Here is a 21,366-nt window from a genome sequence, read left to right as displayed (position 1 = left end):
TCTATCAGACATAGGAACAGATGCAGACTGATTAACCACGGGCGTCGACACAGAAGCTGTGTCTGTCAGATCCTTTACAACTTAGATTATGCATTTTTTTTTTTTTAAATCATAAGCTCGGGGTCTGATAAATGCCAGTACCACCTGTGGGATCCACACCTATCTCGAGAACGGGGCCCCCTAAACCCCTGTACTACTTTCTTCCACTGTCGCTGGGCTCCGGGCACTGGGTTACTAGGTGGCTTGGAGTAAGGAAACAGCAGAGTTCGCTGAGCTACACTGTTTCTATAACTCCTATATGCTGTTTTTGGAACCTGGGAACTACGGAAACAGTGTCGCTCGCTGTGCTATGCTGTTTCCGTAATTCCAATTCACTTCCATGGGAGTTACAGAAACAGCGTAGCTCAGCAAGCTTGGCTGTTTCCGTACTACAAGCTACCGGAATGGCTGGAGCCCAGCACCAGCAAAATAAGGTAGAACGGAGGTCGGAGTTCGCCCTTCTAGAGATAGGTGTGGGTCTATTGGACATTTAGGACATATCCTGTGAATGTTATATACCATAAATGTCTGAGAAGTGGAATACTTCTTTAATGCATACATGAATGGTAGCAAGTTGTTAACAGGTAAAGTATTACCTTTACGGCAACAAGTATCTTATCCTGCTCAGGGTACAAGTTATAGCATTCTGCAAGAAACACTTTGCCAAATGCTCCTTCTCCCAGTTCTCTCTTCAATACAATGTTATGTCTCTTTATATGTTGAACAACTGTAATGATAAAAGAAAATGTAAAAGTATTAAAACATAATGATACAAATCTCAGACGCTAGAAGGAAAAAATATCTTCATTTTTAAACACATTATCAATTTCATGTTTATATGGTGACAATATTGGAATATTTCATACACTAAACTCTGACAGATAAAATACAGTATATTAATATGAAGAAGGTGGTGAACATCTGCTTTATCTGGTATAGATATATTTATTGATTTGTTATGATAATCATATATGTCCAGATATTAATTGTAAATCCATAGTAAACATTCCGTGTATGACACCAAATGTATTAGATCAACTCCAGTTGCTTCATCACACAAGTGTTGCATTTGGCATGATGTGTGTTTGATATGTGTAGGTTTGATACACTGTGTTTATATTTATTTATGTATCGCTTATATAGCGCCAGCATATTCTACAGCGCTGTACAGGGATAATTATCATTCACATCAGTTCCTGTCCCCAATTAAACTCACAATCTAATACACTAGGGAAATCACTAGGACCAATTTAATAGAAAATCAATTAAAGGGGAAATCCCATCTCAAGATCGGGGGTCACCCAACCTCCATCCCACCTGGAGAGGTGGAGAATAAATGAAAAGGTGGTAACGCATATGTACATGACCCTCTCCATTCACTTCTATGGGTGTTATGGAAACAGCGAAGCAAGTGTGCTCGACTGTTTCCAGAACTATCATAGAAATGAGTGTGGGACCTGCAACTATCAGACATTTATGTGGATATAAGTGTCTGAGTTGTAAATAACCATTTAACCTGTCAGTTTATATGGTAGACTTGAAGAGCATATGTCAGCCCTTTTGAGGTATAATACTCTCATGGGAGGATTCAATAAAATTATGTCTCTTACTTCTTTAGTGCCATTTTCAGGAGATTTTTCTCAGCAAATTCTAAGGGTATGTTCACACAGGGCAGATACGCTGCGTAAAAACATGCAGCGTATCTGCCCTGTGTGCCGCAGGGAATTCTGGCCAAAAAAACACACCAAATTGTGGTGCAGATTGCAGTCCGGAATACCCACTGTGGAAAACTGCACAGAAAAAAAAAAGGATACTTACCATGGCGGTATATCCCTCCGACGTCCTGATGCTCTGCAGCCCTGGGATGAATATTCCACTACACCATTTAGGTAATATAGTTAGACATGTAAATGTGACCTGCCCGGTTTAGAAAACGGAGCCAAGCTTTTTGAGCAATGCTCAGAATGTAGCCAAATTGCAGTATAAATAGAAAAAGCTAATCTGAGCTTGGAGAAAAGTTGTTCAGTTGATGGGCGAGACAGATTTAGAAATATTTAAATGAATTATTCTTAATGTATTTAAGGATCATTGTTAATGATTATTTAAAAGGCTTGATAACAAGTATGACAAACCAATCCAACAAATGTTCCCATCACTCATCGCGCTTCCCAGAATAGCGCTCACATCAGATGCTGCAATCTTAATTCTCTCGATCAAACTTAGGAAACAAGTATTTCTGTCTGATGTGCTGCTTATTTAGATTAGGAAACATATGACAGGGATTGTGGGAAGCAAGAAAGAACAACATCACAAATGCCATAAAAATAAATGGCAGAAAGGACGGCAATTTTTTTCCCCCATCCATATTCATTTCATTAATAAGATGGTAGTTAAATAAGTAACCCATTCTTTCTTTCATAATGTAAAGAGGAGTTAACTTAATAATAATAATAATAATAATAATAATAATAATAATAATAATAATAATAATTATAATGATAGTGACGATAAAAGTGATTATCCCATTAAATAATAACAAAATTATTTATTATAATAGTCTAGTATATGAGTATAGTGGATAGAGGATCAATATTGAAACAGCTGCATGGGTAAAATAGAAATAAATGAACTAAGAATTAGGGCTTTTATGTATTTTGGTTTGCCCTTGGGTTAAGTGTCAGTTGGTTACCAACCACTTAGTCTTTTTGGAAACAGGCCGCACATTCAACAAGTCTTAGGATCCATGTCAAAGTCTATATGGATCCTGTACAGCCACACATGGAGAACCTACAGATCCGTATTACAGACTTGGAAGCACGTTTTTCTATCATTGATTTTATACAAGTCTTTGAAAAAACTTCCATGTGCCTCTGTATAAAATCATAGGTACATAGAGGTACAGTATGGGCAGTCTATGGGTGCCATATTATAGACCCATATAAAATGGATTCTTAATATGGATGTATGCTTAATAAAGGGAGGGGGGGGGTATTAGCATATAGGATACACATCATTACAGCCCCTATTCTGGGGGCAACTTAGTAAGTGCAAAATTACCGACTGTTTTATTTTTATTACATGTTAAACATATCCTATATAAATAGAAATCTGGCTATAAGATGTCCTTATTTAGATATATTAGTGTTTTTCTTATACCAAGTAATTTCCGCCCATGTGCTTATTAAGGGACTTGAACAAAGCAACCCTAAGTTCTGATGATGATTCCCACATTTAGTGAACCGTGTGGCCACTCCGAAGCAATGAGAGAAGTAATGTAATAGTGTACATGTAATCATATCCAAAGGTCAATTAAAAAAATCGAAAGAAAAAAAAAAGAAAAAATATAAAAAGAAAATCCAACTTTTTGAAGAGGCGACAATATACTGTATGGATAGAATATTAGAGAAATGTAACTCCATTTATTGGGCTTGTTCACTTCTGTTCTCTTAATAGTTGTAGCTACTAATGTTCTTAATCTCTACTTTATATCGAACTAGAGACTATTCAGAGTCCGCGAACATATAGCGTTTCTCCTCCCGATTCCTTAAGCTTGAATGTAGCATTGTAGTGAAGAAACATGTTTTGTATCATTACTTTAAAAATTAAAAAAGGAAAGCAGTGAGTCCATTGAACAATGTGGCTTCCTTAACTACAAAGCCATTATCCTACAAAAGGGATCCTGTCATAGAAATATGTTCTCTATAATCTCAGTAATTTGCGCTGCATGGACTTCTTCATAGACATTAAAGAAACATTTTAAAATAATCAGTTAATGATAGTGGAAGGAAACGGTTTACCGCAGGAGGCAGAGCAGAGCGAAGTACTGTAATATGAGTTCTATATTGTTTGACTATGTATGACAGTGTACGCTACTAAGTTATACCCAGAACATCTGCACCTGGAACATTGCATTCGTTTTGCTAACCCCTTAACGACCAGGCCCTTATTCATTTGTTTCCGTTTTCTTTTTACCCTCCCCACCTTAAAAGAGCCATCATTTATAAATTTTTTCCATCAACGGAGTGGTTTTCTATCAACGAAGGCTTATTTTTTGCTGGATGAGCTGTAGTTGTTATTGGCACGGTTTAATTTATACTGGTATTTGTGGGGTGGAATTGGAAAAAACTGTGCTTCCTCCATTGGTTATTGGGTTTCGTTTTTATGACCTTCACCATTCGGTTTAAATGGCAACCTATCTTTATTCTGTGGGTCAATACAATTACGGCGATACCAAATTTATCTATATTATTTTTAATCTTCTAATATTTGTTAAAACTATTATTTTTTTGTGTCGCCATATTCCGAAAGCCATAACTTTTTTATTTTTCCATTGATGGAGCGGTGTGAGGGCTTTTGCGAGGCAGGCTTTAGTTTTTATTGATACAATTTTTTCGGACATACGTCTTTTTCATCACCTTTTTGTTACATTTTTTTTTTTAGAGCTGGGTCCAAAAAACAGCAATTTGGGCTTTTTGTTTTTATACGATGTTTAACCTGCGAGTAAATTTTTTTTATATTGTAATAGTTTGGACTTTTACGGACGTGGCGATACTAGTTATGTTACTTTTTTTTTATTTTTATATTACTTTAAAAAGAAAAATTGGAAAAGGTTATTGTAACTTTAAAAATTGAGTTTTTTTTTGTACTTTACTAAAAACTTTATTTAACTATAAAAAAATGTATTAGTCCTCCTAGGAGACTTAAACCAGCGATCTTTAATACTAATACTAGTGTATTGCAATACATTGTGTTTTTCCTATTAAGCCCTACCTCTGGGCCTAAAGGGATATTCCAGCCATTACCATTTTTCACTTATACACTAAATAGGTGAAAAAATGCTAGATCGGTGGGGGTCTGACAGCTAGGACCAGCACTAATCGCCAGCACAGGATATTTAAAGGGGTTGTCTGGTTTAGATGAACCTTTGTTAAGATATTTGGGCATGTTGAGATGATAAAGGGTGGGAAGATTTCCCTGATGAGGATTCAGAATTGTCTTTGGAAAACAGTTGTGGCAAAGCTCTAGGGAGTGCATAGATGTGTCGTGCTTTGTTTTTTTAGACAAAGTAAGAGACTTAACCCTACGATACTATGATCGCTTCTTAAATACATTGCAATACTTATGTATTACAATGTATTATTCCAATCAATTTTACACTGACAAGGAGCCTGAAAGGCATCCGTACATAGCAGACCTGTGGATAATTTCTAAGCCCCAACTGCCCTGGAAACCCGATGGGCGCCGATGGGCTTACAGAAGGAGTCCCCTCCCTCTGCAAACCAATTAGGGGCCATGGTCGCTATCGACTACGGCATCTAAGGATTTAACCAGCTGAAATCGGATCTTCCTCTGACCCCGGCCGTTAGTGTAGGAGTTTGGTTGTCATTAGACAGCCAAAAACCGACTCCACTCGGTACGGGATACCCATGCAGGGATTAGACTAAGGCCCCTTAGTGACCGTCATAAAAAGGCGTATTGGTTGTAAATAAGGGGATAAGATAGAACATCAAAAGTTTTCTCCATTCAAAATATACAGTCAGAATTAACTGCAGTTAAGACAAATATATTATTACACTATTGCCACAAAGTCATACAAGGATTTGCTAAGCTTAGACTTATGGTTTTATTGGGCAGGCTCCTAACCATGCACAACTCACATGGCGTCAACAAAGTGGTCACTAATAAATTTTGTTCCCTTACTAACACAATACTGTAATGTCCGTGTAGGGTTAATCCACTTTTGAATCCACTATTTTATGTAAGAAAATGTCAGTGATTCAGGCATAGGGGCTGCTAAAACAGTTTACGTGTATGAGAGCCCTACAAACCGCAGCAGCTTCCAAGAATACTGGAATATCGTTGATCAGACACCATATTTTAGAAGAGACGCTGTCTAAAGAAAGGGTTGTGAAGCCTAAAATACATTGCAGTATTTCACAATATTGACTCGAGATCATCATTCCCTATGTCATCCAGCAGCAGCGTTCTCGGTCCTTGTTGCTTTTTCGTCGTACCTGTACTATTGGTTTAAATAGGATATTTCATTTTATAGCAGTAAAACCTGAATTTTCAGGATGTAGGTGATTATGGTTTTAAAACTGCACATTTACTTTAATCCTACATCTTAGATTATATTAGTAAAAATAAATATTCAGAAAAACATAGGAATGGCATGGCCATGATTTTTTGTGTTTTATATATATATATATATATATATATATATATATATATATATATGTATAAGTAGCCACTAGCTTTAACAGTTGAGTGAACCATTCCTTGAGAAGTGTACTTGTGCACAAGAAGGAAAATAAAAAATACTGTACCTTATTACTAATGATTTATTTGGTCGTTCAAGTGTTAATGGGGCAGAAGTCCTATTGATATGTAGGTCATTATCTAGAAGGAGGAGGTTTCCTAAAATTTACTTCCATTTACCTGTCAATGTAGGCCTTTCTTTGCTTGAACAAATGACTATATCACCCCTCTCACTCATTCGGAGTCATAAGAGTCTTTGTGTCTCCTATTTATTGTACCTATTATTTAACTGGTTTTGTAAGACGGGGCTCTTTATAGTCATGGCTATAATTGTGTGCCTTCTAAAGTTCACGAGGACGGCCTGCTTTAACTTTGGAATAAACATCATTCCAAAAGCTATACAACTGCTTAAGGCAGAAATAATCAGTCATTGCAATCAATACCATGGGATTTCGAACTTCTATTCATTTAATTGTGGCCATGGTGGTTTTACTGTAGAGAAGTGGTTAGATTCCTATTCAGACCTACAGCAGCACACTTAATAATGTTGTTGTCAGGGTTAAATCCTAGAGATGGGAAAAGGAAGCTAGTGATGAACAAATTGTCTTAGAGAAAACCAATTTAAAAAGATCTATAATCATGTACTAACGCTATAAGTAGGAAGATGATTTGGTAATACCCTTTATAATTGATAGCTTTCTTAAACTCAACATTTACATGTGAAATGACTATTAGAAGGTTGATGACTTAAAGAGGTTATGTTGGGAGCGAAAAGTATTAGCAGTGTACTCACTGCAGTATTTCAGTCCACTCCTAATATACATTCCGGTCCGGGGGACCGGAAGTCTAGTTGCACAGTCTTCCTTCATGACGACACGACTCTTCGTCATGTGACCGGCCTCACTGTACGCTATCTACAAGCAGAACAGTATACAAATCTAATCTCATAATCAGTGTGACGGGGGACCGAAATGTATATTAGCGAGTGTACTCACATACTGCAGTGAGTGCACTGCTAATACTTGTCACTCCCCACATAACCCCTTTAATTTCTTAAACCAACCAAATGACGATTCCAATATGATTGTTTAATTCCATGTGCCAGAGAACGTTTAGTTTGCTGGTCATGGAGAATAAACTAATCTTTCATTCTCAATCCTAATTCTTTGAGGTATATTGACCACATCTTGAAGTGTTTCTGTGTTCTGTTGTTATTCTTGTACTTAAAAAAAATCTAAAAGTTACTTGAATGTCTGTTTTCAGAATGTTATAATGAACTACAAATTTCTGTAATCTAAATTGATCTTACTGATGAGGATAGAAAAAAAGGAATGGTATTTTACAGAAATAGAAGTTTTCCATTCTTTTCTGGTCTTTGGTTCAATTTTTATTTTGTACAATTATTTTTAGACTTTGCAACAGAATGTTGCAAAGGATTTTATCATAATGCAATAAAAATTACTACAACGGCCCCCAATTTAACCCTTTTGGCAATTTGACTTCTTGGCCCAGATAGATCTCATTGCTGAAAAATGGTACAGCTGCTGTACTGGCCTTTGTACCTATGAAAGATCGACTATCACTATTGTTGTACAGTGCTGTGAAAAAGCAAGTTCTTCTAGTTTTGCATATTTTTCACGCTTGAATATTTCAGATCAGCAAACTACTTTTAATATTAGACAAAGATAACTCAAGTAAAGTGATATTTTTGTAAAATAATTTCATTTAATGAAGGAAAAATGGTTTTCAGCCCTACCAAGCCCTATATGAAAAAGTACTTGCCCACTTCTAAATCACTTGCTACTAAATCAATCAGATAACCAAATTCAATTAGCAATTAGGTTCAATCTCACTAGCCACATTAGGGAATGATTATTGCCAGACCTGTTGAATCTAAAAATCACTTAAATTGAACGTGTCTGGCAATGTTATATAGGTTTTTAATAAATCTTTATCCTCAATAAATGGAAAGATCACTTAATAGTTGAATTTTGTGTTTACTTGTGTCGTCTTTATCTTATATTAAAATTATTTGGATGATCTGAAACATTGTGTTGTGACAAATTAGCAAAAATAGAAGAAATCTATTACTTTTTTACATTATTCTCCCTCTACTTTTCCAAACAATCTTTTTCCTTCCACCTATTGTGATCTGTTTCCACTATTGGGGAAAAAAATGGATTGAGAATAACCCTTCTTTAGTTTCTTAAAGTTTATACCGTTTCGGCTGGTACCCACAAAAAGGAAAAAGGAAAAGTTCACTGGACGATTACATCAGTGCTGGAGAATTGAAACTAAAGGTCCTTTTACACTGGCCACTAAGCGGCCGGTGCAGTGAGCGCCGATTAACGAGACATCGTTGATCGTCGCTCGTTTGCTCCTGTCACACGGAGCTATGGATGGGGATCGTTACTCCGATCGCTCGTCTCCATACATTATTATCATGTCGGCAGCACGTCTCGATGTTTACACAGGGAGATGTGCTGCCGACAACAATAATATTTCACTTTTTTAAAACGATACGATCAGCAGATTTGCTTGGTCATCTGCTGATCATTCCTCTGTTTACACAGGGCAATTATCAGCAACGAGCGTTATATGAACGCTCGTTTTCCCGATAATCGTCCTGTGTAAAAAAACACGTAACTGTGTACTTAGCGATCAGTTGTAAAATTGTTCTCCCTGGGAATACCACATATTTACCCATACAATAATCGTCTCAATGTTTCGTCTTTTTGCCCCAAGTTGAATGTGTTAGAGAATTGAAAATGTTGGGCTGATCATATAATCAGACAAACAAAATGCTTGATAACATATATAAATACTTGATAATCTATGTTCTTAATGTAAGAAGACAATCACTTTTAGTCTACTTTTTTTATTTATCTAGTTGTCATAATTAATTCTGCGCTTATAGTGCTTTTTAGCCTGCGTGGTATGTAATAAACTTTCTAGATTTACCAAGCTTTACCTTCTCTAATGGTAAATTACTGTTGAAAGCCAAATGTTTTATTGGTTGCAATATTAAGCACATGATTTATGTAACTGAGCCAAAGTTAAATAGCTGTGCAAAGTAATTGTATTCAATTGGAAAGAGTGTGCTTGTTCCAGATAATATGCCATTTATCATAATGCCCCAGAGATATACATATCCAAAATAAAGGTTGTGTAAGTTTGGGTAATGGTTATATGACGTATTTACTTTAGCTCACTGTGTACAGCAAACTAATTGATAAGTTCATTCTAGTCTATTAAAGGGGCCCTAACACACACAAAATAGACTTTCTATTCTGCCCGCTCCCGGCATTCACTCAACACATAATACTGGAAATACTGAGAGCCCTCTGTTATATTTTAGCTGCTTCTTCCTGAATTTGTATCAGAAAGCAGAGAGAATTATCTGGAAGAGAGCAGAGAGCTCGCTATCAATATTAAACACAGTTCACATGCAGGGGGTGGGCAGAAAAGGAAGTTTGTGAGATGCAGCTTCATCCAATAGCTGCAGAGCAGGAAGTGATGTCAGAGAAGCAGTTTTTTGAAATTTTCTCCTGTACAGCCAAGTAACATGCAGCCACTTTCTCATTTTCTGTGGTGTTAAGGACCTATTTTGTACAGGGCACCTTAAAAACGTGCATTAGAAGGACTAGAGTGAAATAGTTAAGGGTCCTAGTATGCTATATTACTACTAATGAAAATTTTTCTTGATTTTCACTTTAAGTGCTGCCAGCACTTATAGAGAAAGCATGTGAGTCCTGCTTCTCCCACCCACACAGTGATTGACAGCTTTTCCTGTATGAGTTTTTATGCTGCAAGAGCTGTCATTCACTGTGTGGGGTGGGGGAAGCATTTGAACAGCTTTTTAAATGAATTTGCTGAATCAAATAATAAAAAATTATATATCACGAGCTCAGCGTCTCCCCCTCTATCCTCAGATATGTAGGCATAGGGCACCAGACAGATCCTCTTTAAGTACTGCCATTTTGTGTGTTGTTGGCACCAACTTAATAGAAAAATGAAACAGGCTCAAACATGAGTACTTTTGTATTATATAATTCAATGGCTGACAGAGTAATTGTCATGTAGAATATAGTAAATGATTGGACCTGAAGAACCTGTAAGATGGATGGATGGATGGATGGATGGATAGATAGATAGATAGATAGATAGATAGATAGATAGATAGATAGATATGGGATAGATAGATAGATAGATAGGGGATAGATAGATAGATAGATACAGTGGCGTAACTACCGCCGTAGCGGCTGCTACGGGGCCCGCGGCATGAGGGGGCCCGTGTCGCCCGCCGGCACGGGCCCCCACCATGGCCGGAGGCTCCGCTAGCAGACGCTATGGCTGCTACAGCGCAACGCCACTGAACACAACTATGGCAGAGCAGGGAGTTATCTCCCCGCTCTGCCATTAAACAAAATATATGTATCCCCTATCCACAGGATAGGGGATACATGTGTGATCGCTGGCATTGATCGGGAGAACAGGGGACTGAAAGTCCCCTGAAGTCCTCCATCACAAACCTCGGACTTCCGTGGTCTGTGTCGGCAGCTCCGTAGAAATGAATGGAGCGCCGGTCGCGCTTGTGCGCATACGTGACTAGCGCTCCTTTCATTTTTATTGAGCTGCGCAGACGCCGGAAGTCAGAGGTTAGTCATGGAGAACTTCGGGGGACTTTTGGTCCCCCGTTCTCCTTATCGCTGCCAGCGATCACACATGTATCCCCTATCCTGTGGATAGGGGATACATGTCTTTTGTAGCACACACTATAGGTCAAATTTTTTTGGGAGGGGGGACGCTGTATGGCGTTCCCTACAGGGGGGGGGGCCTATTTGGCAATCCCTACAGGGGGGGCTGTATGGCGATCCCTACAGGGGGGGCTGTATGGCGTTCCCTACAGGGGGGGGGGCTGTATGGCGTTCCCTACAGGGGGGGGCTGTATGGCGTTCCCTACAGGGGGGGCCTGTTTGGCGTTCCCTACAGGGGGGGGGGGCTGTATGGCATTCCCTACAGGGGGGGCTGTATGGCGCTATCTACAGGGGGGGGGGCTGTATGGCGTTCCCTACAGCGGGGGGCTGTATTGCCTTCCCTACAGGGGGGGCTGTATGGCGTTCCCTACAGCGGGGGGCTGTATTGCGTTCCCTACAAGGGGAGGGGGCTGTATGGTGTTCCCTACAGGGGGGGCTGTATGGCGTTCCCTACAGGGGGGGGCTGTATGGCGTTCCCTACAGGAGGGTGCTGTATGGCGTTCCCTACAGGGGGGGCTGTATGGCGTTCCCTACAGGTGGGGGCTGTATGGCGTTCTCTACAGGGGGGGCTGTATGGCGTTCTCTACAGGGGGGGCTGTATGGCGTTCTTTACAGGGGGGCTGTATGGCGTTATCTACAGGGGGGGCTGTATGGCGTTATCTACAGGGGGGGCTGTATTGCGTTATCTACAGGGGGATGTATGGCGCTATCTACAGGGGGCTGTATGGCGTTATCTACAGGGGGATGTATGGCTATCTACAGGGGGGCTGTATGGCGCTATCTACAGAGGGGGCTGTATGGCGTTATCTACAGGGGGGCTGTATGGCGTTATCTACAGGGGGATGTATGGCGCTATCTACAAAGGGGGCTGTAAAAAAGGCACTATCTACAAGGGGGGGTTGTGTGACACCCTGGGGAGGGGGGGCCCCAGTCAAAAGTTTGCTATGGGGCCCAGTCTTTCCTAGCTACGCCCCTAGATAGATAGATAGATAGATAGATAGATAGATAGATAGATAGATAGATAGATAGATAGATAGATAGATAGATAGATAGATATGACATAGATAGATAGATAGATAGATAGATAGATAGATAGATAGATAGATAGATAGATAGATAGATAGATAGATAGATAGATAGATAGATAGATAGATAGATAGATAGATAGATATGAGATAGATAGATAGATAGATAGATAGATAGATAGATAGATAGATAGATAGATAGATAGATAGATAGATAGATAGATAGATAGATAGGTAGATATGGGATAGATAGATAGATAGATAGATAGATAGATAGATAGATAGATAGATAGATAGATAGATAGATAGATAGATAGATATGAGATAGACATTAGATAGCTATTGGATCTATATGATTGCTCTCTCTGTTAGTGTATATTTGTATACTGTACAATTCATACATGTTGCTAAATTAACTATATAATCTCCATTCAACGTATCAGCACATAAAATCCATTTAGCATGTGCAAGCAATGGCTAGATACATGTAATCATTGCCAATGTTTTCCTAGTTCTAACTGCTACAGGCAAATGGGGTTGTGTGATTGTGGTTAATCAAAAACTGATGTAAAGTGTAATGCCTAAAACGAATGATGATAGAGGAAAGGGCAGCATTTACCATATAATCACAATTACAACTGCAGAGCATCTCAACTAAAGCCGTTCCTACAGTAGTATAAAGGACATTCGGAGTTTCCCCACAATAAACATTTATGCCATATTGACTGGATATGTCATCAATCCATGAACGCATGTGCAGTCACTCTCCATTAAAGTAAAAATGGGAGCTACAGATGAGAAATGTCTATTATAGGAAAACCCCTTTAAGTTATAAGTATTAATCTAGAACTCTAACTACCTGGGAAACTATGCAACCAAAATACTCAGCAACCTTCAGTCTATAGGGGCCCTGTGTTTGAGAAGCAGCATAATGAAACCTACTGCAGAATGAATCCCTCATAGACTGTGAAATTAGAATTTCCTAAAAGAAGAGTGGGAGCCTCCTTGTTAAAATCAAACTGGGCCCCCCATTATAGTGGTTGGTTTTTCCACCCAAGACAAGAGTTCCAGGTGTATGCTTTTCCCTCCACTGCTCTTTCCATGATCTTTGGACCGATTCGCCACCCCTATGTTTGCTAACAATACAGATCCACTGGAGAGGGGGGACTCAAATGTGATAAAACCAACCAAGACTGGGGCCCTCTTTGTCTAGGGTGATTGTGTTTCATGGAAATTGTTTCATAGTTAAATCTGGGGCTACCAGGTACAAAAGAGGGTTGGGTGAAAAAAAAAACAACATGGGCTATCCCGATTTGTCCCTTGAGAGGGCAGCCTGGCTGTGCCCATAATTATTAGAGTGATGGCAATTCTGACATAAAACCCTAGTGTGTGTGCGCGTGGGTGCATGTGAATGAGTATTGGCGTACGAGTGCCCGTGTTGCATAACTGCTCTTAACATGTCATCCCACTCTGAAAGCCGTGCGTTCATCTAAGAACAATAGTCACTGGAATCTGAGAGGTGCAATTTGCGTTCCTTACACCGCTAAAATATTTTGCTTAGCGACTATATTTTTAATATGGAACCTCTCCGAAGTAGTAAATCTGTCTGCTGCATGTGTTTTATGCACAGATAAATCCTTTGGCTATGTATTGTGACACCCTAAAAGGTTTTATGAAAAATAAAAAGAATACGTTTAGTAATGATCCCAATGATGCCAAAACTCATTAACCTTGTCATTGTATTTTTAGGAAATATATTAATCTCCCAACTGTCTGAGAGGCTGTAAAATGCAAACATTCCCTCCAGTGACTTAAAAATATGGCGTTGTATTCTTAATTCTTGGTGCTGATGCAAAAACATGTTTTTGCCATTGATTTTTAACGCAAATCTACCACCTCAATATACTGCCGTGGGTAAAGGCAGCATATTACAGGGACAAGTCTGTTCTCAAAGGGCATATAAAAATATTGCGCTGTTGGGCTAATAGGGACGATCAAAGAACATACTGTACTCCTAGTTATGAATCTGGTGTATTCACGAGGAACGAAAGTTGGAATACGGTTTGCCATTAGGGTAAGGCTGGGTTCACACGAGCATGTTACGTCCGTGAAGGATGGAACGTATTTCGGCCGCAAGTCCCGGACGGAACACAGTGCAGGGAGCCGGGCTCCTAGCATCATAGTTATATACGATGCTAGGAGTCCCTGCCTCGCTGCGGGACAACTGTCCCGTACTGTAATCATGTTTTCAGTACGGGACAGTAGTTCCACGGAGAGGCAGGGACTCCTAGCGTCGTACATAACTATGATGCTAGGAGCCCGGCTCCCTGCAGTGTGTTCTGTCCGGAACTTGCGGCCGAAATACGTTACGTCCATTACGGACGTAACATACTCGTGTGAACCCAGCCTAATAGTTATAACAAGCTAGAGTTAAAGGGGTCATCCAGGTTGTTAAAATTTATGAGGTATTCTCAGGATAGGCCACCAATATTAGATCGGTGGGGGTCCCCCAGTCAGCTGTTTTAAGTGGCCATACGAGCGCCGCAGCCTCTTCATTGTTTACATGCTTCTTCTTTCTGTTTGTACCGTTTCATTTGTACGCGCCGCTACATTTGTACGAGTGCCACGGCCCCTTCAAAGAACTGATCGTCTGGGGTGCCGACAGTCGGACCCCCACCGATCTAATATTGTTGGCCTTTTCTAAGGATAGGACATAAATTTGAATAACCCGGAAAAGTCCTTTAATTTAAGGTGCCCAACCTGCACATGTGGAAATATTAAGGAGGAAAGTAAATAGTGTAATAAGATGAAACCATGGAGTTGATAATTTAAATTACATAATATAATGCTACCCCCCCCCCCTCGCCATGCTTTAGTTTTCTTCATATTGCATTATTTATAAGGTTAAGAAGTCAGCTGTTTGTGATTGTGATCCTGTGAAAAATGATAAGCGCATCATTGGTTAGAAAAAGGCAGTCAGAAGATACCACCCAATAAGCCTTATTAGGCTCCGTCATGCCAGTGGTGCCAGAAGAGAAGGCATGTTACTTGATATAATATAGAGCTCTGTTTTCTGATACTGAGCTCCAAATCCCCTGCATAGACATCAATTTAAAAGATACTATGCTGCCCATCCGTAGCAGCCACTAGAGGGAGCATGTGAGCTTTCTGCATGTTGTTTATGTAATAACTCAGTATGCAGTAAGCTCCTATGCTCCCCCCAGTGGTGGTTGCAGGCTCCAGCAAGTTATGTTTTTCATTTATGACAATTTATGCAGCAGAAAAACTGAGCTCTGACCACTATAAAGATATATTAAGAAGACAATCAGTGCAGAATTTTGGATTCATTTAGATGGAAAAAAAGGCAAAAAGTATTCGAAGGTGGAGATTCACTTCAAAATTAGACAGTACATGGCCCACTTTAGAATGATAAAGGCATGCAATATTTGTGAAATACTATATGAGTCTTCTATACATCTGTGTCACTAGACATATCATCACAAAACATTGTACTTACATGTATCGGGTTTTAGATGACTATTGGTAATTCCAAAGTATTGCGGGTTTTCAATGACAGGGATCTTTGTCATACCAATGATAACGGCATCAGGGCCACCTTCTGAGGAGGATGGGGTATTGCTGCCATTGGAGATATGATGAAGGGGGCTGGCTGAATCATCATCATTGCTGATCACAGAGGAAGGACCTGGAAAAGGAAAATATGTTTTGTTATTTCATTGTATTCTTGTAATGTCATACCTGGCAACATGCCCTTTTCTGGACTGCAGCCTAATCATTGCATTATATATTGCGCTTCACCTTTTAGTTAACTTACACTGGTTTAAGACTTTTTTAGTAATAAATAAGGAAAGAATAACAATGTTAACCCCTTAACGACATCTCACGTACTGGTACGCGGCAGCCGTTAAGGGGAAATATGGAGCGCGCTCACGGGATGAGCTTGCTCCATACTAAGCGGGTGGCGGCTGTGTTACACAGTCGACACCTCACTACGACGGGCGGAATCAAAGTTCACTTTGATTCTGCCCATTTAACACATTAAATGCCGTGGTTAATCGTGACCGCGGCATGTAAATTGTTAGAATCAGGGGGGTGCCCCCTCAAACACGCCATTGCGCCCCCCCGCGGCACGATCAGCCATTTACAGTGGTTGTTATGGCAGACTGGGGGCCTAATGAAAACCCCCAGGTCTGCCATGTTTGTACTCTTTTGAAGCTCTGGCTCCGGCAGGAGACTGTTAGAGTCAGGATATACTGCAATACATTAGTATTGCAGTATATCATGCAAGCAATTCAATGATCGCTGCTTCAAGTATCCATGGGGGACTAATAAAAAAAGTAAAAAACAGTTAAAGATTTTTATAATGTTCAAAATAAAATAAAATATGCAAAATCCCTCCTTTTCCCATTTTTTCCCTAAAGCAATGTAAAAAGAATCTAAAAGTCAACCTAACTGGTATCGCTGCGTCCGTAAAGGTCCAAGCTATCACAATATAGCGTTATTTAACCCGCTCGGTGAACGACGTAAAAAAAATAATATATAAAACATGCAAATTGCTGTATTTTGGTCACTGTAGCTCTAAAAAAAAAAGGAACAAAAAGTCGCATGTACCCTTAAATGGTATCGGTGAAAACTACAGCTCGCCCCGCAAAATTTACACCTCTAAATTGATGGAAAAATAAGTTATGGCTCTGAGAACATGGCGACACAAAACATGATTTATTTTTTGCGCGGTGAAACATAAAACAAAACATATAAATTTGGTATCGCCGTAATCGGATCAACCTGTAGAATAAGGTGAATATGTAGTTTTTACCGCCTGATGGATAATATCTATCTATCTATCTATCTATCTATCTATCTATCTATCTATCTATCTATTATCTCTCTCATATCTATCTATCTATCTATCTATCTATCTATCTATCTATCTATTATCTCTCTCATATCTATCTATCTATCTATCTATCTATCTATCTATCTATCTATCTATCTATCTATCTATCTATCTATCTATCTATTATCTCTCTCATATCTATCTATCTATCTATTTATCTATCTATCTATCTATCTATCTATCTATCTATCTATCTATCTATCTATCTATCTATCTATCTATCTATCTATCTATCTATCTATCTATCTATCTATCTATCTATCTATCTATTATCTATCTATCTATTATCTATCTATCTATCTATCTATCTATCTATCTATCTATCTATCTATCTATCTATCTATCTATCTATCTATCTATCTATCTATCTATCTATTCTATCTATCTATCTATCTATCTATCTATCTATCTATCTATCTATCTATCTATCTATCTATCATCTATCTATCTATCTATCTATCTATCTATCTATCTATCTATCTATCTATCTATCTATCTATCTATCTATCTATCTATCTATCTATCTATCTATTATCTCTCTCATATCTATCTATCTATCTATCTATCTATTTGTCTATCTATCTATCTATCTATCTATCTATCTATCTATCTATCTATCTATCTATCTATCTATCTATCTATCTATCTATCTATCTATCTATCTATCTATCTATCTATCATCTATCTATCTATCTATCTATTTGTCTATCTATCTATCTATCTATCTATCTATCTATCTATCTATCTATCTATCTATCTATCTATCTATCTATCTATCATCTATCTATCTATCTATCTATCTATCTATCTATCTATCTATCTATCTATCTATCTATCTATCTATCTATCTATCTTTCTACAAAACAAATCCCAAAAAATTGCGTAATCGCTGTTTTTTGCCCATTTCACCCCACACATATTTTTTTTTCAGATTCCCAGTACATTATGCGGTACAATAAATGGTGCCATGAAAAACGTCAACTTGTCCCGCAAAAAATAAGACCTCATATGGCTATGTCGACGAAGAAATAGAAAATGTATGGCTTTTGGAAGGCAGGGAGGAAATAACAAAATTGAAAAACTCAAATTGGCCTGGTCTTTAAGGGGTTAAGAGGTATATTAACATGGCACCACGTACACAAATACTGCTTTAGATTGTATTGACTAGGAATGGCTTTGTCAAAGATAGCTGTAAATATGATAATGCTGTGATCATCTATAGGACCATAATGATAAAATACATCAGAAGGATTGGATATCGTTTTAAAGCCTTACTATCATGCCATCACAAAATGAACTTCAAAGACCCATGTGGCAATCATGTATGTACAGTCAGTGGCCAGTTTATGATGAGAACCTATCTAATACTTTCCCATGATCATACTGGCATTGTGCTGTACATTGAGAGTTTGACATCTGACTTGGCCCCTCAGGTTGTATGTTGTTTGATGCAATGTTGTACATCCTTCCCCTGTCTGAGTTTAACAACCCTCAACACCAGCATCCAAAGATTATTGGATGTCTATATCTATCTATCTATCTATCTATCTATCTATCTATCTATCTATCTATCTATCTATCTATCTATCTATCTATCTATCTATCTATCTATCTATCTATCTATCTATCTATCTATGTCATATCTATCTATCTATCTATCTATCTATCTATCTATCTATCTATCTATCTATCTATCTATCTATCTATCTATCTATCTATCTATCTATCTATCTATCTATCTATCTATCTGTCTATCTGTCTATCTCTCTCATATCTATCTATCTATCTATCTATCTATCTATCTATCTATCTATCTATCTATCTATCTATCTATCTATCTATCTATCTATCTATCTATCTATCTATCTATCTATCTATCTATCTATCTATCTATCTATCTTCACATTATGTTTTTGCCCTACGTTTACCGTGTATGTCAGTAATACTCCCGACATACACGCTAAATGTGCCCATACGGCTCTATTAGCCCGACAGTGGCCAGAAGGGTGTCCTAGTATACGAGCTGGTATACGTCAGTATACATTTTCTTTTCAAGTATGGGATAGCATAGTAAACTATCATTTTCCCTACTACGGGATTTTGCAAAAAAACAACAACAACATACTGCGTGTTATACTTTTTATTAAACAAAATAGCTTATAGGTGATGTATGCCGATATATGGGATACATCACATGCATCCATTAAATGTACAGGCCACAGGTTTTTCAATAGCTTTTCATGATGTATACCGGCGCCATAATAGCCTATCGGTGACGGATACCTAATAGTTGCTTCCATCACTCATAGGCTAAGATGGCGTCTGTTTAAAGGTCATGGGAATTCATGATGTATATATGTTAAACGTATCCCATAAAAGTCTATGGGTAACAGATGCCATTGCTAGGCATCCGTCGCAGTCTACGTTTAATGTCGGACAATTTTCCCGGCGTATACATTAAATGTGAATGCAGTCATCCATCTATCTGGCATCAACTGTATTTTGTACCAACAATATACATTTATAGAGCGTTCTGCTTACTTTACAGTATCTAAATCTAATACATCAGAGTTTGTTGGAATCGTAGAAACAAATTATGTGGAGAAAATCTACAGTTGCTTTTTGTTATGTTATCCTGTTACGCTATTAACCCCTAGAACGACATAGCTCAAAAGCTCAACGGGTAACACAAATACACTGTTTCAGTTCCCCAAAAATGACAGGGTGCCAAAGCATGTCCATCCTCTTTACATATCAGAGAAACGACTGTGGCATCATTCCGCAGATGAGCGATGGAGAAGATACGGCCATATTCAGCCATTGATCACGGATAGTTGCTGTAGCAACATATTGCATGTGGCTTGGTCTGTCATGCATGAACTCTACGCAAGCAACGGTTACATCAGCTTTTGGCAAACTTTCGATAAATGGACCTATCAGGACACATGGTAAATTCTTACTTGTTTGACACATTCGCTGTTTTACATGAAGTTGCTTAAATTCCATTCTCTTAATGCTGCACTGGCTAAATCCCATTGCAGCCACCGCCACGTAGCTGACATATGCTGTAAAGCAGAATACTCCGGGATCACAAATGAGAAAACAATCTTCTGAAATGTAATGTAAAAAAAAAAAAATGCCGTTTTCTGCTGACAAGAAGTAGTCATCGTGTGCCCCTCTCATGAATCATGTAGACACTGTAAAGTGCCTAAACTCTGCTTATCCACATTAAATGGGGTCACCAAATTACTTGTCACAATGATCTAAGTAGGCAGATTGTGACAGACATTATTGACTCTGTCTTGTCATGCTGCTCATTCGCGTTCCTGGCAGTGTGTGTGGCATCTCTTCATCTTATACAGTATTGCACCTTCAAAAATGACATTTATCATTGCATGATTAACTGTTTCCATGATTTCTCTGAAACCCAAATATATTTTGCAACATTTAATTTCAATGAAACCATTTCTTCTATTCCCTCTGCACCAGGAACCTTGCACGAATTATTGCGATGGTACAAAACTTGTTTTTATGCTTGAATATATATGGATACACGTGGATAGTGCCCTAGATCTGATCCGGACAGGGTGGAAAAGTGACATACAGATGTAGCCATCTTATATCTTGACTTTTTACGAATTAGATACACAGTGTCAGTTAACTTTATCTTGACTTTTTTGAATGGCTTTTCAATGGCTTTTGTTGTGTGATATCACGCTGCAGCGAGTTATCAGAGTCAAGATAAAGATGGCTACATCCGTAGGTCTGAGACCACAGGTGAATAGATTCTTAAAGGGAACCTGTCACCAGCATTTCACCTATTAAACCAGCAATATCTGGTGGTAGTGGGTGAAAAATAATTTCTATATAACCTAGAATTGTCTTCTTAGTCGGCTCTGTAGCTTTATTATTCTGCTTTCTAATGTTCCCACACCGTATGCAAATGAGCATAAAAGAGTCAGATCTTGATTTGAAAAGAGTCAAATCTTTGTTTAAAGAGTCAGATCTTCATTCCTCAATTCTTTCCGAGTTTACCCCGCCTCCTTACTTTTGATTGACAGCTCCTTACCTTCCCCCAGCACACAAAATCCCGCGCTTGTGCACGGATGCCCTCCTCTAGTGTGTGCACACAAAGGGACACCGGATTATTACGATAAAAGGCGCAAAATGTTTGCAGACCGTTATTTACAGTTGGAGGAGGAGTTTAGGAGAGGGGATAATGACAATGAACTTTTGATAGCAGCGGCCAATGAGGGATAAGTAAAGTACAATAGGTAAAATGCTGGTGACAGGTTCCCTTTAAAGCGTAAGCTCAGTTGTGAGCTTAAATATTATAAACTATATGACCAAAAATGTGTGAACACCTGAC

The 21,366-nt window shown here is 38.6% G+C and overlaps 1 protein-coding gene across 5 annotated transcripts in view; it reads right to left on the bottom strand.

Annotated features, from left to right (window-relative positions):
* Positions 1 to 21,366, bottom strand: part of NTRK2 (neurotrophic receptor tyrosine kinase 2) — a 240,212-nt gene that overhangs the window by 44,900 nt on the left and 173,946 nt on the right. For all 5 annotated transcript variants that reach the window (XM_075828697.1, XM_075828669.1, XM_075828691.1 and 2 more), the window contains 2 exons: positions 15,597 to 15,785; positions 636 to 766 (listed from right to left, as the gene is read on the bottom strand). In XM_075828697.1, the coding sequence (XP_075684812.1) occupies positions 636 to 766; positions 15,597 to 15,785 (320 nt within the window). The remainder of the gene's footprint in view (positions 1 to 635; positions 767 to 15,596; positions 15,786 to 21,366) is intronic.

The sequence above is a fragment of the Rhinoderma darwinii genome, chromosome 1 (assembly GCF_050947455.1).
Source record: "Rhinoderma darwinii isolate aRhiDar2 chromosome 1, aRhiDar2.hap1, whole genome shotgun sequence".
Classification (NCBI taxonomy): domain Eukaryota; kingdom Metazoa; phylum Chordata; class Amphibia; order Anura; family Rhinodermatidae; genus Rhinoderma; species Rhinoderma darwinii.
The sequence above is the reverse complement of the archived record's forward strand: the minus strand, read 5'-3'. Positions and strand labels throughout refer to the sequence as shown.